This window comes from Protopterus annectens, chromosome 2.part2, assembly GCF_019279795.1.
Source record: "Protopterus annectens isolate FY-2018-M chromosome 2.part2, PAN1.0, whole genome shotgun sequence".
In the NCBI taxonomy this organism is placed as follows: domain Eukaryota; kingdom Metazoa; phylum Chordata; order Ceratodontiformes; family Protopteridae; genus Protopterus; species Protopterus annectens.
The window spans coordinates 95,360,507-95,388,471 of record NC_056730.1 but is presented as its reverse complement, the minus strand read 5'-3'; the positions used below and the strand labels follow the sequence as shown (position 1 = coordinate 95,388,471).

At 41.9% G+C, this 27,965-nt stretch overlaps 1 protein-coding gene across 2 annotated transcripts in view; it reads left to right on the top strand.

Annotated features, from left to right (window-relative positions):
- LOC122795551 (elongin-A-like) overlaps nucleotides 1-27,965 on the top strand; it is a 1,176,755-nt gene that overhangs the window by 556,504 nt on the left and 592,286 nt on the right. The window contains exon 4 of one of the 2 annotated variants that reach the window (XM_044063776.1): nucleotides 5,767-6,751. In XM_044063776.1, coding sequence (XP_043919711.1) covers nucleotides 5,767-6,751 — 985 coding nt within the window. Of the gene's footprint in view, nucleotides 1-5,753; nucleotides 6,752-27,965 lie in introns of both variants that reach the window. The other variant, XM_044063777.1, reaches the window with a different exon arrangement.

Below are 27,965 nucleotides of genomic sequence, written 5' to 3'. Positions count from 1 at the left end.
ATATAAGAAAAGGGGGCTAGAGGGAGTGAAGGCTACAGCAAAAGTGATCTGCTAGAGCATCTGTTATGGTAAGTTTCACTTGCCCTTTGTTCAAACATAGTGTTGCAGTAGTCTAAGCTGTATAGGTAGATTACCATAACTGATGGAATAAAAGGACACAAAAAGGGAGGAGGCAAATTGAGACTTGGAGAATGGCCTTTGCGAAGTCTGTTCTGGATCTGGAAAAGGAATCATGTTTGTAATGCTTTGTAAAAGAGTATGGAGGACCATATTATAAACTCTAGAATACTTCAATTTCACCCCTTAGTTCACCCCTTTCCAGAAAGCAATAAAAGAAGCCAAAACCATCATGAAACAGGTTGCAATCCTATATATGGGTCCCTATCAGATTATCGAAGTTTCAAAAGTCATATTGTTGGGGACCATATGATCGAATTTTTGAAACTTTGAGCATTTTGAATGGAGATCACGGTAAATTTACTCTTTTCTGCAAGGTAGTGTGATCTTGGGAGTTGGTATATTTAATTAACATGGGGTGTTGGGGGTGCAGGAGGGCTTGCCCCTTAGAAAAATGTTACAAAAATAGAATTTTTTTGTTTTTATTTTGTTTTAATGTTTGATGTTCCAAAACTTCAATCATATGGTCACAGCCATATGAATTTCGAATTTTCAGAACTTTGATAATCTGACAATATATCTATCTAGCTGGCTAATATATATGTGTGTGTGTGTGCGTGTATGTTGGGACCAGATGGCTTAATGGTTAAGGTCTTCACCTCCCATGCACAAGGTTCGGTCCTGACCTCCAACCAATGCCTGTTTGGAGTTTGCATGTTCTCCCTGTGTCTTCATGTCTCCAATGTCCATAAAACGTGCTGAGTGTTTCCATCTGAAACTCGCCAATGAATGGAGCTGTGGGCAGCAGCACAAACTCTACATGGTGCCCTATAGGGGGAAGAGTTGTACAGATCAACCACTTTGGGCATCTACTGTTCTGCACAGTATCCTCAAGATAGGAGAACAGTGATCACAGACTGTGCACTGTGGCAGGGCTAACCACTCTGTATAAAATATGGCTCTAGGTGATTCGGTCATGTTGACTAATGTTGCCAAAAATGGGCATGGGTAGTTACCGGTGATAAGTGGGTTGAGGACCCGGTCTACTCTGACCCACGCCAGGGACCCTTGCTAATCGTGGGAGGGGTATATGTGCCCCTATTGGCCAGTGTGTGCCCTCCATAAAGCCCTGGGTCAATAAGCTACTGGCTGGACGGTGTCTTTTTGCCCAGCCTGGGTTATCTGGGATAGCTCTGTTGAGAGAAAGCTGGATGTAAAACCAACCAACCTGCCAAACACGAACTGAGAATTGCTACGCTTAATGTAGGCTCACTGACAGAATGCAGCTTGGAAGTGAATGACATGATACAGAGGAGGCTGGACATCCTATGTATCCAAGAGATGAGATGGAAGGGCAGTGCAGCAAAGCCACTTGGCTTGGAATCCAGACTTTACTACTCTGGTGGGGGACAGGCTAGAAATGGTATAGCAATTGTGAGAGAGAGGCTTCAGAATGCAGTGAGGGATATGATCAGAATTAATGACAGACTCATGGCAATCAGACTCCAGTGTAATGATAGGGCAGTATTCATAATCTCAGTCTATGCCCCACAGCAGAGTTGTGATAGTGAGGATAAAGCAGGACAACATGAATTGGTGTTGATAATGGGTGACTTGAATGCACATATCGGGACAGACAGAACAGGATATGAGGACTGCCTTGTTCCACATGGGTGGGGCAACAGGAATAAAAAAGCCATTCTAGACTTCTGTCTGGTAAATGGCTTGATAGTAGCCAACACATGGCTCAGAAAGAGAGACAGTCACAAGATCTCATATAAGAGTAGCCAACATGCAACTCAGGTAGACTTCCTCCTAGTAAGGAAAAGGCAAAGGGGTAGAATCCATGATTGCAAAGTCATCCCCATTGAAACAGTCGGCCCACAGAATAAACCACTAGTTGCCACAATCAACTGCAAGCAGTTGTCATAGAAAGCTCTAAGGTCAACAGAGACCAGACAGAAGATCTGGAAGTTGATTGGAGAGCAAGTACAGCAGTTCAAGGAATTACTCTGGACTCTAGCACCCCAAGAAGAGGAGGAAATAGGTGGAGTTGAACAAGAATGGCAGTGCCTAAAAACAGCATGTGTTAGGACTACAGAAAAGATATATGGCCGAGCCAGGTATGGAAATAAGGTACATAAGGAAAGCTGGTGGTGGAATGCAGAAGTCCAGGAAGTCATCAAAAGAAAGGAGGAGTGCAGGAAGAAATGGGAGATAGAAAAGACTGACCAGGCTAGGAAGGACGACTGGTTGTCTAACAAAAGTTAAGAAAGAAGTTGCAATAGCAAAGAATAGGGCATCAGAACCACTCGTGACTCGGTCTTCTTCTTTCGGCTGCTCCCGTCGGGGGTCGCCACAGTAGATCAACTGTTCCCATTTCTTCCTGTCCTCTGCATCTTTCTTTCACACCAACCACCTGCATGTCCTCTCACCACACCCGTAAACCTTATCTTAGGCCTTCCTCTTTTCCTGTTACCTGGCAGCTTCATCCTTAGCATCTTTTTCCCAATATACTCTGCATCCCTCCTCAGCACATGTCCAAACCAACGTAATCTTGCCTCTCTGGCTTTGTCTCCAAACCTTCCAACCTGGGCTGACCCTCTAATATACTTATACTTATTCCTAATCCTGTCCATCCTAGTCACACCCAGTGCAAATCTTAACATCTTCAGCTCTGCCACGTCAAGCTCTGACTCCTGTCTTTTTGTCAATGCCACTGTTTCCAACCCATATAACATAGCTGGTCTCACTACCCTCTTGTAGACCTTCCCTTTCACTCTTACTGGTACTAGTCTGTCACAAATCACTCCTGACACTCTTCTCTACCCACTCCATCCTGCCTGTACTTTCTTCTTCACCTGTCTTCCACACTCACCATTGCTCTAAACTGTTGATCCCAAGTATTTAAACTCATCCACCTTCGCCACCTCTACTCTCTGCTTCCTCACTATTCCTCTATCCTCCCTCTCATTCAAACACATATATATTCTGTATAAGTCCTGCTGACCTTCATTCCTCTTCTCTCTAGAGCATATCTCCACCTCTCCAGGGTCTCCTCCACCTGTTCCCTACTCTCACTACAGATCACAATGTCATCTGCAAACAGCATAGTCCACAGGGACTCCCGTCTGATCTCGTCTGTCAACCTGCCCATCACCCAAGGCGCAAATAAGCTATATCAGGTTGCAAGACAAAGACAAAGATAAAGAAGATAGTCACACACCCTTCATAAGGGATGCCAGCAACAACCTACTCACCAGTCCACAGGACATCAAAGGAGTATTTCCAGCAGCTTCTGAATGAAGAAAACCCCGCAGAAGCTGTACTGCCCCAGAAACAGCCTATGATGAGGGAAGAAGAGGAGCCCACCCTAGAAGAAGTAAGAACAGCACTAAGGAAGATGAAGTCAGAGAAAGCAGCCATCTCAGATGAGGTCACAGCAGATATGATAAAGATGCTGGGTGAGATAGGGGAGAAATGGGTCCTGAGGGTACTAATAGCAGTGTGGCGAGAGAGGTGTATCCCAGATGACTGGAGAATAACCATACTGATGACAGTGTACAAGAACAAAGTGGACATCCACAACTGTGGGCAGTACAGAGCCATCAAACTCTTACCACATTGCATGAAAGTTGGAGAGGGTGATGGATAAACAGATATGCAGTAGTAGTAGAATATAAGATGGTAGAGTACCACTTCAGATTCAGATCAGTATGCAGCACAATTGACCCGACGTTTGCACTGAGACAGATACTTGAAAAGAAGCTAGAGATGAGGAAAGAGTCCAACTGGGCTTTCCTAGACTTGGAGAAAGTATATGACAAGGTCCCAAGAAAGCTGATCTGAACAGTACTGCGATGGTTTGAAGTCCCAGAAACATTGGTAGAATTAGTGCAGGCTATGTACAAGGACCCACTGACTAACGTACGAACAGTGGTCAGCCTCACAGAGGGGTTCCCAGGGGGAGTGGATGTACACTAGGGTTCAACTCTGAGCTCACTGTTAATACTGGTGATGGACTATATTAGCAAACCGATTGAAAGGGATAGATCAACAAATCTGCTGTATGCAGATGATGTGGCAGTACAGGCAAACTCTGAACTAGAACTTCAGCAAAGGATAGGAGAATGGAATGCAAATCTGAAGACACATGGGATGAAACTAAGCATAGATAAGACTGTGGTAATGGCAGCAAATTGGGGAAATCCAGAAGAAGCTGGGAGCAGAGAGAGAAGGGAAAATAGTCGAACAGGTAAACAGCTTCAAGTATCTGGGAAGGGGTGGTTGAGGATAAGGGTAGTCTGAACAGAGGTCAAAGCTAGAATCAGAGGGGCTGTAGCCAACTGGCATAGAGTATCAGGTGTAGTCTGTAAGAAGAATGCCAAATAAGCAAGGTGTACAAGACAGTGGTGCGATCAGTACTACTGTATGGTACAGAAACCTGGGCAGTAAAGGCAGAACAGTTGAAGCTAGAGGTGATGGAAATTAAGTGCCTGAGAAAGGTGGTAGGATTCACACTGTGGGACAGATGAAATGAGGATATAAAATCAGAAGCCAAAGTAGCTCCAATTGCAGAAAAGATCAAAGAGAACATATTAGGGTGGTTTTGGGCACATGTAGGAAACCAGAAGACAATCTGGTGAGGAAGATTTGGGACAGACAGGAAGAAGGTAAGAAAAAGCGAGGACATCCAACAGAAAGGTGTATGGATTGTGTGAAAGATCTGCGACAGTCAGGCATGAGTGTTGAAGACAGGAGTGTGGCACTGAATCGAGAGTTGGTGACAGTTAACACAATACCCTGACCCCACCCCATGTAGAAAAAAGGGAAAAAGGGGGCTGATGTGCGTGTATGTATATACATATAAAAAGTTTATTGGAAGGCTTATGGTGAGCTTGGCTGTAAAAGGTGTTTTTTTTATAGTTGTATGAGAGAGCTTCATGATGCATCTACTAGTGCAGTGGTAGGACTTGGATATCTCTGGCAAAGACTTGTGGAGATAGGAAAATGACTGAATTATTTATTTAAGCAATAGTTCTGTTGTACTCTGTACCTCATCATATTCTGATGGAAAGTCTAGATGCTCAGTGGTACTTCAGGGACCAGACCTTGTTCTGTTTGTATATGCCCGATTTACAGGCTGTCCAGTCAGAGTGCATGTGTTTGAATACAAATGAACCATCATTGTATAATTGGTCTTTTTTTGGGGGGGGGGGAGATTTGGGCACGATTTCAGCCTGCTTAATAGGAGCATCTATGTATTGGTAAAGCTACATTTTCTTAGAAATAAACTCCGATCTGAAGTTTGGTAGAAGTGATGGTTTCTCTGTGTAGCATTGCAAGTAATTTTTTACATTTCAATTGCAGCACGTCCCTAACATATGTAAAAACATTGCACCTTGGCATTGGCAATTTTCTTAATTTTTTTAAGCAAATTTATTTGTGAAACTAAAAATATTGCATGTTTAATTTTTTTTGCATGATTGGGATGATATAATTTGGTTATTAATTTTAATTTATCCATTTTATTTTATGTACAAAAACATTTTCTTTAAATTATGTAGGTTGAAAAGAGGGGTTGTTTTAAACAAAATGGTGGAAATGTTTGTTACATTTAATAATTTTAATTTAAGTCCATTGTTTTAGGAGCTATAGTAATCAAAATCACAAGGACTTGGACAGACAAACGTCATCCACGAGGACTGAAGCATCCAGAGAAAAAGCAGATGAAAACATAAACAAAGAGGTGAAGAAATGTTTGGACTACAGTGATAGAGAAATAATTAAAAAATCTGAGTCCTGTAGAAGATTTGCAGATGAACCTGCTAATGATAATAAACACACTAGTAAATCTAAGCATGTAAAGGAATCCCAACACAGTAAATCCAAGGTCTTGGAAAACATTGCTTCTAACAGTAGCTCGTCAGCTAATCAAGAAGGCATTTTAAGAGCTCCTGAAAGAGAGAACAGAGAAAAGCATAAGTCAGGAAAAGAAATGCATGAGGGATGTGATAAAGGGAGAAAGCATGCAAAATATGATGCAGAATATATCAATAAACATGCATCTTCCCAAAAGGGTAGAGAGTCATCAACCCTTTTTACTCATGAAGGTTCAAACTCAAAAAATAAAGATTCTGTGAGTAAGCTGAACAAACAAGAAGGTAATGAAGGAAAAGATGAAGAAATAAAGGAAAATGCTAGACACACTGCAGACATGAAAAGCAGTAACACAGCTAGTCATTCAAAAGTGGACCGTCCAGTAAGCAAGACTATTAAAAAAGAAAAACAGAAACTTGGTTTCACTGAAGCTGGCAGCACATCTGCTCCACTAAATGAAAGTCCGAAAAAGGAAATAAAAAAACATGGTTACACTGAGGAAGCCAATTTGTCCAATGAGGAGTTTGAGCCACCAACGATGTCTTTTGAATCTTATCTGAATTATGATGTAAATAGAATTAGTAAAAAGAAAAAGAAACCACAAAAGGTGCAGAAGTCTGCCAACAATGAAATGGGCAAAAAACAAAGTAAAGGACTTGAAGGAGACTGTAAGAGTAGTTTACAGCACTGTGGAACTAATCTCGGCACAGATGAATCCAAAGAAAAAAATGATACTGAAGCGTCTGCCAAAAAAGTAAGTCACTGCAAAATTTCAGTCTCACAACAAGTGATGTATATTAAATTACTTTGCATTATGTTAGTATTACATCAAACTAAATGTTTTGGGGGAGTTGGGGTTAGTTAAAATTCCATTCTGGAGAAATGCTTTGGAGAGGCACCACTTTGCAAGTTTCTTTTCTGTTAGCACCTGCCTAGTCACCCGAGATCCTTTTGTTTCCCATTCCCACTGGCTTAGTTTCCAGTTGTGGAAATCGCCTTTTGGTGATGCAATGTATGTTAGAGGGAAGAAGGTATGAGAATAAGTGGGCAGACTGCCACCATTGTAGTGCAGAAAAGTTTTTTTTTTATTCCCTGCCTTAACCAGTCTTCTACTACATAAAATACTATGATATGGGAGCTGCCACGCATACCTTTGTATTATTCTTGTGGTGATGCTGCTGTCTTTCTCAGGACCCTTTACTTGCATCCCTGATGCTGGCCCTTGAAGATTTTTACTATTATATCTGCAGCCTCCGTTTGAGGACAGAGGTCTGACCTGTGGTCATTTAGTCCAGCTCCTTAATGTAATGCTAGATCCACTGTACAAACCTATTTTTTTCTTTCCTATTCTTTAAGATGGGACTTTGGACTTGGTGTCATTGAACATGTGTCTGCAGAAACAACATTGCCTACTTTAAACAAATGTTTAGGAAGTAATGTTATTTTTGTTTAAAACAGTTCATCTTCTAGCTTCCACAATGGAAAAGTCAACTGTATTAATATTTGACCTCTGTCTAGTGCATGCAAGAGATATTAACTGTTGTTGTCATGATAATTTATATAGATGTAATGTTTATATTTTTCGAAATATTTTCACACCCAAGTAATAGCCTCGTACAAAAGCTCAGTTAGATGAATAAAATGCTGCTGACTGTGTGTGTAACTTGAGTGGTTGCTGTGATATTGTAAGTTGTTTACACAATATTAAACATAATAGTTACTGTGTTTACTGTGAATTCGAAATTCAATTTAAGACCTAGAACCTAAAGAATTCTACCACTATAAAAATGGTTTGTGGTTTGCTGTTGTAGTCCTTCCATAACCCCTCCGGTTCCAGAGATATGAACATTTGTTTGAAATGTGTGGACAAAATTTGATTGTCATGAGGCTTAGCCTCCACCCATTGGAAGTTAAGTGCAAACTTCCTGAGCTCCATTGGAGTGAATGAGTTAAGGATTCCATTCATTAACCTTGATGGAGGAACTTAAAACAGCTTAACTGCTGGGACTGTACTCTGATAACAGGTGTTGTACTTTCAAAGCAAGCCTTTCCTCCTGTGTTTGAAGGTAGCACCAGTCTTGTTCTGCTGCTGCTCCACCATCCTATAACATATGCCTCGTATAAAAGCAGTTTTATATGCACCTCCTTAAGTTTGTACTATTACAAAACTGTTGATGTAATGGGATCCTATCTCGCCTACATTCATAACTGATGGGTTCGGAGCCGATCCATCGGCTCCGACTCGGCCACTATACAATAGAACAAAGTCTCTAATTGGCTGGGCTACCCCTTATCCCAGAATGCACCACGCCTGCTTCCCCAGATCTCGTTTGCCGCTTTTCAAGTTAGACGTGGTCTCGACTTGGCTGGAGCTAAGTAGTGTTTTTTGGTTACTTTTTGGTCTTTTGACCTAGGGGTTTCTTCATAAATTTAACAAACAGCTGTTTTAACAGCTTTGTGTGTGTGTGTAAACTGTTTTTTGTGAGATTGGTATTTTTTCTCTGTTACCGGGCAAGGCCCGTTTGAGTTAGAGGGCCCTTGCCCTTATTTGTGTGGTTGCTAAATTGTCTTACTGTATGTTTTTCTACTTTAATACATGCCGTCGGGACCTACGTTGGTGGCTGCTTCGGTCCAACCTGGACCAGGGGCGTCCTTTGCCCTTCAGCCTCCTGTTGCCACGGTGACCACGGATGCCTCCCAGATAGGGTGGGGGGGGGCATTATCTGGACAGGTCTGTCCAAGGTACGTGGCAGGCTCACGAAGCACACTTTACATATCAATATCCTGGAAATGAGAGCGGTGCTACTGGTGTTGCAAGCACTTCATCATGTTCTTCCCCGGGGTACCATTGCGATCCTATCCGACAACATGTCGGTAGTTTGGTACATAAACAAGCAAGGCGGAACCAGGTCCTACCCTCTTTGCCGAGAGGCCATGCGAGTGTGGCATTGGGCGATTTCTACCCAGCGTTTCCCAGTGGCAACGCACATTCCGGGGAAATCGAATGTGATTGCAGACAGGCTGAGCAGGACCCTTCTGTTGCCCCACGAGTGGTCTCTCAACAACAGGGTGGCTACAAACATTTTCGCCAAGTGGGGCCTCCCTTGTTGCGACTTGTTCGCCAGCCCTCACAATGCAAAATGCAGGGAGTTCTTTACTCTGACTCCCTCTCAGGGGCAGATTCCCAGGGACGCTCTAGCTCACAGTTGGCCCTCCGGTCTACTTTACGCCTTCCCTCCAGTTCCCCTTCTCCCGAAGGTGATACAGAAGGCAATTTATCTGGGAAGTGACATGATTCTGATCGCTCCACACTGGCCTCAACAGGTTTGGTTCCCCTTCCTTCTGAGATATGCGGTGGAGGGCCCATGGCTTCTGGACCTGGTGCCCGACCTGATAACTCCATCAGTTGGGTCAGTCTCATCCACCCCTCCGGTCCTTGAGGTTGGCCGCCTGGTTACTCCACTTCCAACCTTAGTCAGAGATAACTCTTTCTCCAGATGTTATCCACATTTTGTCCTCTTCTCACAAACCTTCCACTACTAAACTGTATTCCAGCAAGTGGAAGAGGTTTGCTGTTTGGGCCCAGCAACGAGGTATAGATCCCCTTACCGCCTCAGTACCTCAGGTTTTAGAATTCCTAGCTTCTTTGTTTTATTTGGGCTCTTCAGTTTCCACAATCAAAGTCCAACTGGCGGCTATCTCTAATTTTCATGTCTCCTTTGAGCCTTCATTAATGGCAAACAGGCTTTGCAAATCTTTCCTTAAAGGGGCGTGGCTCCTTCGGCCCCCAATAGCCCATCCTGTGCCTCCTTGGGACCTGAATATGGTTCTAGCTTCCTTAACTGCCCGCCCTTTTGAACCAGCAGCTACTTGTGATATGAAATTTCTGTCTTGGAAAACCGCCTTTTTGGTGGCAATAACCTCTGCCAAGCGGGTCTCAGAGCTTCAGGCTCTCTGTTCTAGACCTCCTTATTTGACTTTTCACAAAGACTGAGTATCTCTCAAGTTAAATCCCTCTTTCTTACCCAAGGTAGCATCCCCCTTATGCATTCAACAATCCTTGGAGCTTCCTGTGTTTTTTCCCAAATTCTCCAATAACGCAGAATACATTTTCCATCAGTTGGTTGTTCATAGACAACTGTGTTTTTACTTAAGTAGGACCAATCAGACACGAAAGTCAGATCAGCTGTTTGTGTCCTTTGCAGAAAGTAGGTTGGGTCAACCGGTGGCTAAAACCACCATAGCCAAATGGATTAAAGATTGCATCTCCTTCATTTATTCACAGTCGGGCAAAGAGCTACCATTCCCAATCAAGGCTCATTCTACCAGGGCAATGGCTACTTCTGTAGCATTCCACTCCAAGTTATCGATAGATGATATCTGTGCGGCCGCTACCTGGACTTCTCCGCACACTTTCATTTCTCATTACAAGATAGATGTGGCTTCTCGAGGTAGAGCTTCTTTTGGTTCCACAGTTCTCAGGAGTGTTTTCCAATGAGCCACCCGGGAGTTAGGTGCTAGGGATGCTGTCCCGTCAGTTATGAATGTAGGTGAGATAGGATCCCATTACATCTTTTAGTTATGTACTTACCATAACTTCGGATGTATGGGATCCATCTCGCCTACATTCATACGTACCCGCCCTCCTTCCCCCTTCCCATTGGATTTAGAGGAAATGTTGCTTCTACCTAGTTCTTTTTCTTGAAGGACTTTAGATTTGTTACAGTTACTGTTATGTTTTCTGTGTCTGGATGTAGGTATGAAAGTGAACAAACAAGATCTGGGGAAGCAGGCGTGGTGCATTCTGGGATAAGGGGTAGCCCAGCCAATTAGAGACTTCGTTCTATTGTATAGTGGTCGAGTCGGAGCCGATGGATCGGCTCCGTACCCATCAGCTATGAATGTAGGCGAGATGGATCCCATATATCCGAAGTTATGGTAAGTACATAACTAAAAGATTTCTTAATATGTAGTTTCTGTGTGGGAATAGTTTTTTTTTTTTTTTTTGCTTATTTTGACCTAATTTATATGGTGAAATATTAGCGCATTTCATTAAAAAAACTTCTATAGTTTTCCCACTGATGGCTATGTGAATTGTTATGGTAGAAAAGTAGCTCTTTTGAAAATTTAGTTGTGTTTTGCCACTAGATTGTGAACAATTCTGATAACATTGCCACATAAATAGACATAATAAAGCATTGAAAGTTATTTTTTTTCTTTTACGAAAAGTTGTAGAAGGTTAACAGCGTAGGCAAAAGACGCAATCAAATTTTGAAAGCAGGCTCTTCACTGGTGTCAGATGATGTTGAAAAAAGGGGGGCAGAATTATCCACCTTACATCGGGATCTCTGATGAAAACCCTTTGAAGTCCTCTATATATGGAAACTGCAAGCGGTCTTAAAAGATAAAAAGGCATTTACTCCTTGTGCTAGTGGGAGGAAATAAGAGGGGCCCTTGCAAACAGTTTTCTGCATCAGAACCTTTAATGTGGTTTCAGCTTTAGAACAGATTTCTTTTTCTTCAGAAATGGAATAAACTCTCTGAATGAAATGTGCAGTCAGTATGGAATCCCAACTATTTGCAAAATGGTATCGGAACATTTTATTCTGCAGTCTCTCAAACTAGACATACACAGGTAGGTACCCATCTAGATCCAGGCCCAAATGTGGATTAGCACTGCTGTCTGAGAGAAAGTTTTATTGTTGCAGGAGGATGTGCAGACCCTGAACCCCAACACCTACTTCAGCCCATCATGTTCTATGTAAAACTGAGATTGTGGACAATAGCTATGGTACTGTGATCCACTCTACCATTCACCAATAAATTATCTTTAAAATATTTTATCTGATGGCCACTGGGGGTGTGATCTTAAGTCACACCACTGGTAGCGAACAGATTAAATTCTAAACAAGACAAATAAACATGAATGTCTAAACTGTACACTTGGATGTAGGTATAGTGCTACACCATCCATACTTAAAAATGGTCTTCCCACTGAGCACCCCATCAAGCAGAGTCTTTGACTTAGCTCACCAGACCTCTCTTTCTAACCAATCTCTGAGTTTCAGTGCCTTCTCGTACTCACTTGTTCACAGCAAATGCACTTTTAATAAACTCTTGCATACACACACTTGTGTGCGTGCGCACACACACACACACACACACACACACACACACACTTGCGTTCACATTAATTTCTAAGGAAAGATGGGAATTTTCTTCATTACTACTGCTTTCTGTCGATGCCCAAGGTCATAAGCTGCCACCATCTCAGATTACATGCTGGGGACTTCTGAGTTACTGGATCACCCTTGCTGATAAGTATATACCAGGCTAACAACCATCAGGGCCTCTATAAGCCTAGCTGCACAACCCAGCCCAGTTGTGTCCCTTTGTATCATGGGTGTTTATTAGGAAGGGTAAGTTAATTAAAACATTTCCAGAGGTTATGTTGGGGGGGGGGGTGTGTGTAAGTTTGGATATGGTTGCTGTCCACTTCTGTCCATCAGAAACATGGGGGCCAGACCTGGGGTTCATTTCCGATTTCCCATCCATTGGTCAAGGTTGCTGTTAAATAGGATTAGTGATAAGCTCTGCTTCACATGAATGGGGCGCCTGTTCCAGAGCATGGAGATCCTCTGAGACACATTTCTCTCACCAACATGTTCTATTTATGTTGCAAGCATAATTTAAATCTGTGGATCTACTGGTTCTGATGCTGTTCATTTTCTGGATGTCCAAAAGCTCCATCAGCAATGTATCTGAGGATGCTTTGTATGCCGGCATAGACCACTTTCAGTAACCTTTAGGAGGCTGAGTATTGAGACAGAGCTTTAACATGATCCGTATAGAACAATGTGTTTATACCCTAGATTATTTTGTTAATGAACCTTTGTGGACATTCCAACTGTTGAATGTATCTGGTCAGGTACACCCTGAAGGGGGTCATTATACTTGATAGATCTGACAATGGCCAACTAAAATGACACTATGACTTTGGACTTGGATACCATGGTGTTACTAATAAGTTGGGGGGCATAGAATGATTTTCTTACTACTTTGGCCATGTATTAGTTAAAGGCCAGATTACTGTCTAAATATGTTCCCAGATCCTGGACTACTAGGTCAGCGTTTAGGGATGTCTTATTGATGGTGTGACCATATTCCCAAAAGGCACGATAATGCATTTTATTTGGCATTGTGTTTTAATTTGTGACTTTAACACCAGTTATTTGTCTGTCAGAATCTCTTGCGAAATGTTTGTATCATGGAGGAGAATCTGTGATGGCTAACAATTTGCAGTAATCTGTGATGGCTAACAATTTGCAGTGATCTGTGAACTTGGTCAACCAAAAGGCCTTGACATTAGCCTTGACCTTCAAGAGGTAGATGCCAAATAGGAGTGACCTGGCATGGAGCCCTAAGACCCTGCTGGTGACTGGTCTCTTAATGCAGGTGGTCTCACCAATCCTGACTTCCTGGGAACTGTCAGTGAGCCAGCTGGCAATCCAGTGAGTTATGTAGAGGTTTATGCCCAGTTTGGTGAGTTTGTCAACTATAGTTGAGTGGGGTATTGTATTTTTCGTATTGAATGACAAAGCCAGGTGCAGATGGGTGGTATGCACAGTTTTTCCCCCTCATCTATTGCCTTGGTGACCTTCTCAAAGAAGTCCATGAGGGTTAGTAGGCATGACCCTCCCTTTACAAATCCAAACTGGGTTGGGTTCTGGATCTGAAGGTTGCATACATCTTTGATCATTTCCATAATAATTTGTTGCATGGCTTTGCATATTAGACTTGTCCGACTAATGGGTCTGTAGTTTCTTGGGTCAGTTGATGGCCCACACTTTTGAAGTAGGGTAACCATTGTAGTCCTTCATTCACATGGTACAAAGCCAGATTTGAACCTGTACTTGAAAAGTGACTCAAGTGGTCCTGATAGGTCATGTTTCAAGCTATTTAGTAGGCATCTTGGGATACTGTCTGGGCCCATTTAGGCTGTGTTTTTGTCCTTGGCAAGCCCTGCCAAGACATGCTGCCTGCTAATAGTTGGGGGGGGGGTATGCTAGTGGCTATTTTATGGGGTGAGGCAGATGGGAAGTGGGGTGAAGTTTGAGCTGAATTCTTCTGCCAGCAGATTCACTATCTTACTCTGCCCACTGAATGTGGCACCATTGACCACCAGTTTGGCACACTGCTATGTGCTGCCTTTGAGGTTACTGACATAGCTGTAACAGGCCTTGTGGTTGTCTTTAGCCTATGAGGCTGTCTCAATCCCATAATTGGCCCTGTTGGACTTAATAATTAGTCCTTTGTTTCTTGTTTAGTTTAATTAGTAAGCTTTTATCATTGAGTGTTGTTCTTCCTGATTGTAGGCAGGACTTTTTTCTTTTGTTATATCCCCTATTAAGGTTAGGATTCTAACAGGTGGTTTGTTTCTAAGAGGTTGATTTGGCTAACTTCTACTCTGTTCAGTAGCCTCTGTGGAGCCATGGGTGTCTTTGAACAATTCTACATAAGTTGCTGTGAACTCTGGGTTAGGATGGGCATTGAATTTTGACAGACTATTGCTTAATAGGCTGTAGGTTGCTTTGGACTAGTTTCTAACTGTTACAGGTTTGGCAGAGGTTAACAAGTTGATTTTTTTTTTTTTGAAGGAGATGGCTTTGTGGTTCAACATTGCCAGTGAGGAGGCGATACTTTTTTTTGGGGGGAGGTGCATTGCTCTCCCATATTGGAGAGTAGCAGCATTAGTATGCTTGAAGCTCTGGTGGGTGTTCACACTATCTGGTCAATGATATTTTTATTAATAATGTCCAGAAAGTATTGAGTTTGTGAGTTTGAGGCGGTGTACATTTCCCATTCTATAAAGTCTCCCATAAATAAGGTATTTGGTTGGATGGCAGGTGTCTGCAGTAGGTCTAGGTATGAGCTATGGGAATCTTGAGAAATAGAGAGTGACCTATAGCTTGCTAGGCTATGGCATGTGACTTTGTCTAAGTTGATTTGAACATGGGTAAACTCCAGGGCATCATCCTGTTTAACCAACCTAGCGGTATACTTATTAATGTGGATAGACAACTCCACCTTTTGTCCTGTCTTTGCAGCCGGTGGTCTAAATGTGTGACAAAGTTCCTGCTGTTCACGTCCGGGTAAAGACATCTACCTGTCAGTGCAGCCAAGTGCAAGTTTTTTTTCTAAACTATCGAGGGAAAGGTGCTAGGCATTTAATGTCCTACAAGTGCAGCTACCTAGGGGGAGGGGGCTGGCATAATGGTTAAGGTGTTCACCTTACAGACACAAGGTACAGAGTTCAATTATCACATTGGGTAAATTCTCACATGGGGTAATTGGCTAGGCTTAAAATGACCCACAGGGGCAGTTAGCCTAGTACTAACCTATGAACCTATGGAAGGCACTGAAGCCTTGCCCTGCTTGTGTACTTTCTCCAGCTTTAATCAATGTCTTGGTAACTGCAGAAATGCCTTGTATTCTCTAGAGTTAAGAGATCTTTGTAGTGTGTAGAGTTTGTTTAGGCTCCTAGCATTGAATAGCAACACCTTTAGGTTTCTTTAGATTTTATTTTCTGTTTGTATGTTTGCCAGTTTGGCGATGCCTAAAAAAGGCAGTATGATGATGGATAAAATTTTAGCCAATATTCTGAAAGCTAGAGGGGGATATGTGCAGACCATCTTTTGCAAAGCAATATGGTTTATAATCATGTCTGACTGTGCAGATAAAATACTGAATCCCCCTGAAATGACACCAGAAACTAAGCCAGTTATTGAAGTCTGTCATCTTGTACTGTGCCGTCTACCTCTGAGAAGGTAGAATGCTGCTCAATGCAAGGCACATGCCTGCCTGAGACGCACTCTAATAGATCAATAATGTCTGTCTTCATTAAGTCCAGGGTAGTATGTCTCAGGTCATTTACTCCCACATGGACTGTGATATAATCCTACTGGTATCTGTGTTTTAGTGACTTCTGTGAGTGAGTAAATTGGCAGATCCTGGCTCCAGATAAGCAACTAACCACTATCTTCTCCCTGTTCAGTCTGAGTCATGCAATGGTGCCCCCAATGACAAGAGTCCTGGGTAGTGTGTTTGCTTGCTGTATGGGCTTTTCTTTTGGAGCTCCATTGGGTGTAGACATATGTGAGGCATTTGGTGTTGCTTTTGGTGAGTGCTTTAGACATTGCTGAGGATAGGCATTGCTGTTTATAGGGTTTGATGTTTGGGAAGATTGCTTTCTAATGTCTCAACATAAGTTGGTCTGCGTGTGTGTGTGGTGGATATACAGTGTGTGTTCTTGACATCCTTGTATGCCACATTTTTTTGCCTCCAGTGAATTTGTATGTGCATCTCTCACATACTGTTTTTATGTACATCTCTTACATACTGTGTGTTCATTTATTTAAGGATTAAATGGTTGTCTAAACATGAGACAATTGCTACATTGTCTCAGGATACCCATATCTACCAAGCTGGCTAAATAGAGGCATTTGGAAATTGCATATCCATGTTTGGACCTGTATTCAAGTGGGCTATTATAGGTTGAGGACTGGGGGTTATACAGTGGTTTACTAGAGTGGTCTGTGGGGTTTAGTACTAGAATAGGTTGGCTAGTACTAAGATATAATAGTAGTAGTGTTCAACATGCAGATTAGCTGCTCTCAGCGTATCTATGCACAATGGCTTTGTTTTAGCCTCACTAAGTTACGGGTTTCATTACTAATAGTAGTTTCTGGATAAACTTCACTATCTAGACATTTTCATCTTTACATGGCTTTGCTAACTGCCGTTGCACAGTCATCAGCTCCGCACAAATGTGTCAAATTTATACCAGTAGAAAAAAAATGAAAATGAAGTACTTAAACCCTCTAGCCGATAAATGATTAAACTTGGAGTCCTTAAAGAGTGCTTCCATATTCATATAGGCCAGGCAAATACCTCCTTACACAAGACGAATAATCCTAGTCCTCTTTTTTAATGTAAAAATGCAGGAAACCCCACAAGTGCAATACAACAATCAACTTGTTTACTAGCTAGATCACCCTTATACTGTAAACAATATTAGCAACAAACCGAGAAAAAGAAGCACTTTCTTCAACAAATATACTTTTAAAATCTGACAATGCCAGAAAACAGCAGTGATCACTTAAATTGCGCGTGTATATCATTTGTCAAGTACACAAAATTCTTTGCCTGGATGGCACTGAATGCACTGGAAATGCTTCAAGATCACAGGATAGGATGCCAGGTTTTGCTGAGCTCAGTGGAAATACCAGCAAGAAATTCTACAATTACATATTTTTCACTGGGGATACAAAATTTGTTTTTCAAAAATATGCAAATTACAACAATAACAGGACACAGCAAACAATTTGTGCAAAGAATTGTGATATATGTTACAATCCTTAAGCCCTGCACTGGAGAACTACATATTATAGCTGTATTTAAAACGGAGTAAAATAAAGTAGCTTATGTTGTAAACAAATTTATATGACAGCTTATGTATGATTGAGATGCTGGTTACAATGTTTAGCCTAAATTATTTATAGATTTACATATTTACAAAATAAGCCATTTCTGTAGCTTATGAAGAAAATTCTGCATTCTTTTTTAAACATCTTATTTGATTTTACAGTCAATAAACAATGTATTAATAATCAAGATGTAGGAATAAATAGTATAATAAAACTATAGAAAAACTACATAAAACTATATACAGTCATCCATAAGAGAATTCTGCATTCTTTATGTTCTCAGGTAGTGGAGGGGTATCTGTTAATCTAGGAGAATGGGCATGAGGTTGCTTTAGGTAACCATTGCAACAAAGTATTTTTAAGTAGCTTTTTAGCTGGTCCCGTAGTTTTTTTTTTTTTTTTTTTTCCCATGAAGGGTGTATTCTGGATAATTTGATTTTATCTGAAAGTTGGCTCCAGTTTACAGGTATAACTTTGCTGAAGCTCTTTTCATTGGTCGTTTGAAAGAGATCTGACTAGTATGAGGGTATTCTGACTTTGGACTGTGTACAAGGAGGATTTGATTTGAAGTTTACTTTTGAAGGAAAGGAAGAACAAGTATCTATCTATTCTTAATACTTTACTGTCACTTCACTAGTACCTTTTTTCCTCTTCTTTCTATCTAGCTGTACTCCGCTTTCCCCCCCCGTACTCTACTATCACTCTGAACCTCTCTCCGGCATTATCTCACTCTACTCACCCAGAGACACCTAAAGGCTCTGAGGCTTACTGATTCTCTGTTGATTCTCACTTACCTTCTGTAACCCGCTCCGTTCGGCCTGTGGGCTCACTCCGCTCCCCATACCCTACCTCCCAATTCCCACCCACCTCCAGTGCTCCTACCTTTATACTTACCAAGCCACACACCCTCAATCCTATCAATTAAACTCTGACCACTCCTTTTGACCCACCACATACTAATAACCACTCCCCCTTACCTCATTTACACCTTTCTAGTCCACACCTTCATATACTCCTACCTCCATAATCCCAATCACATTTTATAACATCTCCCTCACTATACCCTCTGCTTATCAACTCTTGTACATTAAACTATTCCCACTCTCACTAATATCAATGATTTCCATTCCCTATACTCACACTTATTACGAACATCTCCAATACTCCATCTTCTCAGCAATCCCTTAAACAAACATTAACAATAAATCTCAAAATCCTTAACCACTCTAACATAACATCTACCTCACACTATCTATCACCTAAATACCACAGAGTCTCCCATTTTAAATGCACACAATTTAGAAAAAATACAATTTATTTATACTAAATCTCTGAAACATGCATATTATCCTCTCAAATATCCTCTCCTTCACGGGGACATTCATCCTAACCCAGGACCATACAACAACACGCTAGGACAACCAACCCCACCCTACACTCCCACAAATTCAGTACTCATAGCTCATCTAAACAGGAGTGTTAACAACAAAGTAAGCCAACTACATGCTCTACTTGAAACTCACTCATTTGATATCTTATGCTTAACTGAAACCTGGCTTAAACCTACTACAAAAGATACCAAAATACTCCCACGTGGATGCAACATACTGAGGCTAGACCGAACTGCTAAAAAAGGTGGTGGGATAGCAATATTATACAAATCTCATTTACAGGTCACTCCCATGCTGGTACAATCCCCTGCAATAACCAAGGTAGAAATTCTTATCACCAAACTCCAACTCAACAATACCAAATCCATTAACTTAATATGCTCCTACATACCCCCAGGCAGCAGCATTAGCATCATAGAAAGTATTCTCAGCTGGCTGTCTACATCCTTCCCTCAAGAAACAATAGTACTTGGTGATTTTAATATAGACTGGTACTCCTGTACCACACTAAATACACCAACCCAAATAAACCTTTATGGCTTCTCTCAAACTATTACCACCCCCACTAGAATCCATAAACCCACCAAAAAAGAAAGTATATTAGACTGGATCTTAATAAATTGTTACCCTGTCTCCTACAAAGTAGGTGTCCTTCCTGATGATATTAGTGACCACTCACTAACCTACATATCCAGACAAAAAACCTATATTCCAAATGAACCAACCTTTAAAATCGCCCGCAACAAAAAGAAATTTAATCCAGCCAATTTTCAGGCGGAGCTACTAGCATGTGAACTGGTCACCCTTAAAGCACCTGCCAATTGACGAAGCAGTATCCCACTTTAACACCAAATTTCTACAGATTTTAGAATTCCATGCTCCCTCACATTCCATAAGAACTAGATGCAAAGCAGCCCCATGGCTCACTAAAGAAACCAGACAACAAATCCTACAAAGAAACAAAATCTGGTCCATATGGAGACACACTAAAGACCCTATTGATCAGCAGCATTTCAGACAACTAAGAAATGCCACCAAAAAAATCAATATTACAGGATAAAAAGAAGTATTTCTTCAAGCTACAAGAAAATCACCATAGTCCACCCCAAAGATTCTGGTCTAGCATAAATAAACTCTTACATCCAGGACACTCCAAAACTCCTACCCCATCTACTCTCTCCCACAACTCTCCCAAGGAGATTGCTGATGCTTTCAACTGCTTTTTACTGAAACTGTCCAATCTCTAGCTAACTCCCTACCACCTCTCAACCCCACCCTACCTCCCCCCCCACTACCTTACCACCTACATTTCACTTAAAACCTATTCCTACAGCCCTCATCTATAGACTACTTCATAAACTCAAACCCTGTACAGCCTCAGCTGATTTCCTACCACCTGAATACCTTCAAATTGCTGCTAAACTTCTTGCCTACCCAATCTCTGTTCTAATTAATAGAACCATAACTGAAGGCTCCGTCCCTTCATTATGGAAAATCTCTCGCATACTCCCACTTCATAAAGGAGGGAACTCAACTGAACTCTCCAACTTTTGACCTATTGCACTACTATCTCCACTAGCCAAAATTATGGAAAAATGTATCCACAAACAATTTCTAGACCACATTCTCCAATATAACCTTCTAGCTGACTTTCAACATGGTTTCAGACCATTCCACAGTACCACCACTGCTCTCCTATCTTTCACAGACTGCATTAATAAACAACGTAACAATAACATGCTCTGTTTATTGATCTCTCTAAAGCTTTTGATATGGTCAACCATCAATTACTACTTAATATACTCAACTCTTTCTCTCTTGACACACTAGCATTCCAATGATTCAAATCCTACATGCATAATAGACAACAGGCTGTCTTCTGGGATAATAACTTATTCAAACATCTCCCAATTACTCTGGGTGTCCCACAAGGCTCTATCCTGGGACCTCTACTCTTCTCCATTTTCATTAACAACCTTTCTACTAATCTTCCTCTACCCACCTGCATACAATACGCAGATGACTCCACTCTCATCTGTAAAGCAGCCACTTCATCTGAGCTCCATGATATCACCCAATCAGTTTTCAACCAAGTAGAAAATTGGTTCCAAGAACATCACCTCCTCCTCAATGCCAAAAAAACAAACTATTACTATTTAAACCAACTAACAAATCCACCCCATTACACTTCTCTATTACCTCCATCGATGGGACAATCATAGCTCCCGACACAACTACAAAACTCTTAGGTGTACTGATTGACCACAACCTCAACTTTGACACTCTCACATTAATGCCACTGTCAAAACTGTAAACAAAAAAACTGGGATCCTTATATAGGATAAAACCTTTTCTTACCCCTAAAGCCAGAACTACTGTTGCCCAAACCCATCCGAGCTCCACTCTCCTATGCCTCCCCAATTTTCACTAATCTTTCCAAAAGCAACCTAAACAAATTGTCCACTTCATATAACAACATTGTCAGGTTTGCTACTGTATCCTCATTCAGAACACATCACTGTCTAAACCTAAAACGTCTAGGATGGCTTGAGCTAAATAACCAACTAAAATTTCAACAACTCTCAATCACACATAAAATTCTATACCAGCCTACTAATACCCCTATTCTCACTAGCCTCATCTCCCCCTATACAAACCTTTCAAACCTGCGCTCAGCAAATAAACTACTAGTTACAACCCAGAAATCCCACAACAGGGCAGGAGATTCTCTCTTCACAAACTCTGTGGGGACAATTTAGAACAAACTTCCCACAAAACTGACATCTCTCTCATCATTACCTCTCTTTAAAAATCAACTAAAAAGTCACTTAAAAGCACAATGGCTTTGTCCTTGCACAAACTCCGACTAACCCCCCTTACTACTATAACCTTTTCTATACATCTCCTCCTCAACCACCTTTAATCTATGTAAACATATGTTATCTCATATATACAGTATGACAAAAAAAAACCTCTCTATTATTCCTTGTTTGAAAAGACATTTTATCTTTTCTCTCTGTTTCAGTCTTATTCATATTTTTTATATATGTTATCTTATTATGCCTATTTCTGTGCAAACTTGTAAAAAACACTGGAGTTTTTCTCCCCGGGCCTCCACTGAAAATGGACATAAATCCAGCTGGACTAGCCCGGTCAACAAATGTAAAATAAAATAAAGTATGCAATATCTTAAATATAAGGGTGAACAGAAGGAGAATGGATCTAGCAGTGACAGGAAGTCAACTGGCTTTTTGCTGGATGAGGCACTGGTGGTCTAATTGTGGTTCATAGGTAGGTACTAGGCTATCTGCCCAAGGGCCTAAGTAAGCCTAGCCAACAAGGTTCCCTGGCTTACGCCAGACAAGAAAGTTAAAGTTTGGTGAGAAATTAATCTTCATTTTATATTAATAGCTGTCTTGTCATATTTTTTTGGTGTTAATTTCATCTTTGTGTGTGTCTATGTACGTATGTATATACGTATGCATGTGTGTGTGTGTGTGTGTGTGTGTGTGTGTGTGTGTGTGTGTGTGTGTATATGTATGTATATATATATATATATATATATATATATGTAGGTTCATAGGTAGGTACCAGGCTATCTGCGGGCATTTATAAGCCTAGCCAGAGTGTCAGCTTTCGCCACCCCATTGATTAATTAACTGAGCCTCTATCAAGAAGAGCCAATAAAGTGATCCCAGGGATGTATTTTTCTGTTACCCATCCACTCGTCAAGGTTTCTCTTGAAGAGTGTTAGTGAGGGGCTCTGCCTAATGTAGTTAGGAATTTTGTTCCAAAGCGTGGGGAGTCTCTGTGACGGGAATCTATTCCCTCCAACATGTTCTATTTATTGTTGTGGCGAGGTTTAGCTCATTAGAGCGAGTGGCTCTGTGACTTGGATTTCTTTAGGTGGAGCATGTCCATCCATTCTGAGTTGGACATGGCTTTGTAAGTCAGGCAGAGATTACCTCTGAGTAAGCAATATGCGACTTGAGTACAGCTGGAGTTTTTCCAGTTGGGCTGCATAGGACATATGTTTGAGGCCAGTAATTCTCTTGGTGAGGTACTTTTGTGGTCTTTCCAGCTGTTGGAAGTGTCTTGTGAGGTACATCCCAAATGGGGAATTTACTCTATGATGGGTCTGATGAGTGACGAGTAGAGGGGCACTATAACCTCTTTATTTCTAGATACGAACCCTTTAGTAATTAGATGGGCTACATAGAAGGATTTCCTAACTACTTTGGCAGTATGATTGTCAAAGGAGAGATTACTATCTACCTGGGTCTCCAGATCTCTTATTACCTCTTCTGTATTAAGGGGGCTGACACCTATGTGGTAATTTATGGGTGTTTTGTTTTTCCCAAACAGGATGACTATGCATTTTTTGGCATTTAGCCTGAGACCATGACTTTGACACCAGGTGTCCGTCTCAGTAAGGCCCTTTTGTAGAATATCTGTCAGCCGGAGAGTCAATTATGGCTCCCAGTTTGCAGTCATCGGCGAACTTGGTTAGCCATAGTCCTCCTGTGTTTGCCTGCACTTCTGAGAAGTATATGCCGAACAGTAGGCGTCCCAGGACTGAGCCTTGCGGGACACCACTTGTGATTGATTTAGTCGGACCCGGAGCCTGCTATTCTTACCGTGTGAGTTCTGTCTGTAAGCCAGTTGGCAACCCATCTCGTGATGTAGGGGTTTATGTTCAGGCTGGTGAGTTTTTCTAGAATTCCAGAGTGGGGAATAGTGTCAAAAGCCTTGGCGAGGTCAAGGTAGGCTGTGTGAACTACCTTCCCCTCATCTATGGCCTTGGTGACTGTCTCGAAGAAGTCAACCAGGTTTAGTAGGCATGATCTGCTCTTAAAGCCAAACTGGGTCGAGTCAAGTGTTTGGAGGTTCCCAATGTCTTTGCTACATGAGTTCCATGATGATACACTCCATAGCCTTGCAGACCAGGCTAATCAGGCTTATGGGGCGATAGTTACTAGGGTCAGTTGTGGCCCCTCCTTTGTGGAGCGGAATAACCATTGCTGTGCACCATTCTATGGGCATGTAGTCTGTGGAGAGGCTGAGGTTGAACAGTGTGTTTAGGTGGGGGGTTAGTTTGTTCTGTTCGTGCAAGACACAGCCTGGGGCACCATCTGGCCCCATTGACGCTGTGCTTTTGGCTTTTGGAAGGGCTGTTTTTACCTTTGCGTCTGATTTCCAGAACACTCCACTTCCGGTATTGTTGTGGGCCCTTTTGGGGGTGAGAGGGGGATGAAGTTTGCACTGAATCTATCTGCCAGGATGTTGGCAATTTCAGTGGGTTCAGTATATTTTGTGCTATTTTGCACTAGCTCAGGGCATATCTGCGAGTTGCCAATTAGATTCTTGACATAGCTAAAGAAGGCTTTGTGGTTATCTTTCAAATCCTTAGCTATTTTTCTTTTGAAATTAGCCTTTGAAGATTTTATGAGGGACCTTAGTTTCTTACTGATACTGATCAGGGATGTCTTTCCTTCTTGGAATTTGCTTTTTTTCTGAACTAGTTTCCTTCTATTGTATAGCCTGTTTATGGCAGGGGTCCACCAGACTGATTTCCTTCTCTTAGGGGAGTGAGTTTTGGTTTTGCTAGGGATGGCATGATCCATGCATCCTTGTAGGTGCTCATAGAGTGCATTTGTAAAGGTTCCTGCATCTTGGACACTCTTATCCTTTAGTGTGGGGGCTGTGAAACTTACCACCTCTGTCTTAAGTAAGGTGAAGTTTGCTGTAGAAAAGGTTTCCTTGGTTGGTGGTGTGGACATCCAGAGTGATTAGTTTATGGTCTGATCTAACCAGTGATGGGTTGATCTGTGGTGTGGAACACCTGTCGCCCATGTTGGTGATGACCAGGTCCAGTATGTTTTCACCTCTTTTAGGGGAGTTTACGAGCTGATCCAGGGCATTTAGATTGATAAATTCCAGGAAGCGCTGGACCTGGAAGTTTGTACTTGAGTAGTTTTCCCAGTTAATGGTAGGGTAATTGAAATCGCCCAATATCAGGGTGTTCGGTAGGACCTTCATGTTTTCCAGTGTCTCCAGAAAGGCGGAGTGGTGGTCCTAGGTCATGGAGGGTGGTCTGTAGCAGGCCACAATTTGCATTGCAGATTTGCCTGATGTTAGTTGCACATGGATGATCTCGGAGGTATCATGCTGCACCACTAACCTGGAGGTGTAGGTATCCTTGATGAATATGGATACACCCCCTCCTTTTGTGTTTCGGTCCATGTTCTGTGGCCGAAATGTGTGGTACGAGTTGTAGCCCGGTAGTGCTAGGGTGCTCTATGGAGCCTTGAACCAGGTTTCAGTTACCGCACATATGTCAACGTTCTCCATACTGAGGAGTGCTTCGAGCACATGCATTACTCCTGGCGTTGAGTAGCATAATCCTCATTTTTTTATTTGTGCTGTTTACGGAGGAGAGTTTGACTTTTGAGCCTTGCCTAAAAAAGGCACTATGGGGCAGCAAGAGCCTTGGCCAGTATTCGAAAGCATAGGGATAACAGGTGCAAGCAGTCTCTTGCGAAGCAACGAGGCTTGACGAGCATGTTGTCCCAGGCTGACAGATACTGGATCCCCTTTGAATGACACCAGAAGCTTAGCCAATTGTTGAAATTGATAAATTTTTCTTTATACTGCGGTATCATTTTTGGTGAGGGCAGGATGCTACTCGGGGTCAGGGTCATACCTGCCTGGGCTACATGATCAGAGAGCTCTTCCATGTCTCTTTTCATGTAGTCCAGGGAGGTACGTCTCGGGTCATTCACACCAACATGAACAATGAAAGAGTTATATTTGTACTTGTTCTGGAGTGACCTGAGTGCTTGTGTTGTGGCAGATTCTGGCTCCCAACAGGCAGCTAACAGTAACCTTCTTATTGTCCAGCCTAGTGAGTGGGACGTCAGTGTGCCTGACTATAGAGCCGCCTATTACTAGTGTATTAGGTATGTTATTTTCACCTTAAGGGCTGTGATTGTGCAGCACACTGATTGTGTTTTGTGTTGTCTGGTTTGTGACGGGAGGTGCAGGTTTTTTGGGTGTTTGCTTTGGAGGTCTGTGATGCTTTTGCAGGTTTTTATTTAGAGCCTCCAAGTATGATTTTGTGTATTTGTGTATTTTTTGCCAGTGCTGGTTTAGTATGTCTGTTTGAGGCTGGAGGTGTGGTGCAAGTGTTAACCTTCTCATGACTGCCTGTTCCAGTCTTGGGTGGAGAGAGCTTAGCCTCCAATTTAGCTATATAATTGCATCTCTCGCATATGTTAATGTTTTGTGGTAGGAGAAGAGGGTTGTCTGTGTACATGAGGCAGTTGTAACATTGCCTCAAGATACCCAGGCTCACCAGCTGGACTGGAGAGTATAACAGAAATTGCCCTTTGGTGTCATGCCTGAATAGTAGGGTGAGCTGCTTAGCCGCTTGGTTGGTGAGGAGTGAATAATGAGCCTTGCCCTGCTAGGCAATCAAGTGTCTGGGTATATTAGTGTTTGCTATTAGGTCAGAGCAAGTGCTGGGACTGTAGGATGCTTTTTAAGTGCTTAGGTTGAGAGTTAGACTACTTTCAAGGGAAAAACTGAAGAGGAGACTTAGTGAAGGCGGGATAAATTTACCCCTAGCTGCCCAGACGTCCAAAACCCGTGCAAACATGTTTTTTTACAGCAGGGAAATGAAAGAGAGAGAAATTAGCCCAAAATGGCTTATAAACTACTAACTTCTAGGCTGGAACCACTCCTCCAGGGACAGATGTCTCTCAAAGCTCCCTCTCTCACAGGTGAACAGAGAAACCTCCCTCTATCCCAGTAAGGTATGGGCAACTCAGAAAATTGGAACACAGCTCTGAAAATTCAGCACTAGCCTGAAAACTGGACTATACTAGCTTAGAGGTGGGAAACGAGGAAAAAGTTGTTTTTTTTTTTTTTTTTTTAACGATAAGGCAAAAATAGTAAAAAAAAATACACTTAAACAGCTTTAAATGACTACAAACAGTAAAAAATACACTTAAAACAGCTTTAAATGACTACAAGCAATCAGAAAAGGCTTTTAAACAAATTGCCCAATTAACCAGTAAAAAAAAAATAAGAAAACTGAGCCCTATTCCTGTAGTCTTCAATCAGAGAAGTTCTAACTGCACACTCTTGCCACTGGGGTGCAGGGGAACCTTCTTTAAAAAAGAAGACATGGATTAGTGCTCAAGTTATACAAAGCTAGATTCAGCAGGCCTGGGCCCACGGCCGTGTAAAGGGCGCAATTTGCAAGTATTTATTCATTTTAATTTACTTTCCTAATTATGTGGGCAGCTGAACCATAGGGGGAGGGGCGAGCACACTTCCACTTTTGTAGCTGCAGCCTGCAGGTTGGCCAGGAGGCTTCAACAATTAAATGATGAGTCTTTTTCTTTAAGGAGGAACATGCGTGCATCTCATAAAGCACGTCAATGTAGATGTAAAGACGTTATGCAGTCGCGCGGAAGTTAAACTAGTAGTAAAGTTAAGAGAGGGGGGTTAAGGTGTGCGCGTGTGGACGTTCATTTTAAAAAGAAGGTAAGTGTGTGTGTGTGTCATTTAAACTGGGCTTTTGTATGTGAGGGAAATTGTATGTGCATGTACGTATGTGTATGTATGTAATTTAAATTAAGTCTTTCTGTTTGTATGAGAGGTAAAGTGCATGTGTTACTGTTTGAGAGAGTAGGTGTGTGTATGAGAAAAAAGGTGCATGTCTGTGTTGCATGAGAGAATTGGAGTGTGTGGAATTTAAACTAGTCGTTTTTTGCTGTTTGAAAGAAACTGTGTGTGTGTGTTGCTTCGTGAGGGAGTAAGTATGTGCGTGTGTGTATTGCTATGTGAGAGTAGCTGTGTGTGTGTGTGTGTGTGTGTGTGTGTGTGTGTGTGTGTGTGTGTGACTATCCAGCAACGAGCTGGAACCCCACCCCGGGTTAGTTTCCTTGACTTGAACCACTGAGACTTAATCTCCTCCATTACCCTGAATGGGATTTAGGGAGTTAAACAGAGAATAAATTAAAGAAGTTTCTCAACTTCTCTTATAATCACTGCAGCTACAGCAGTGAATTTAAACCTAGTAGCA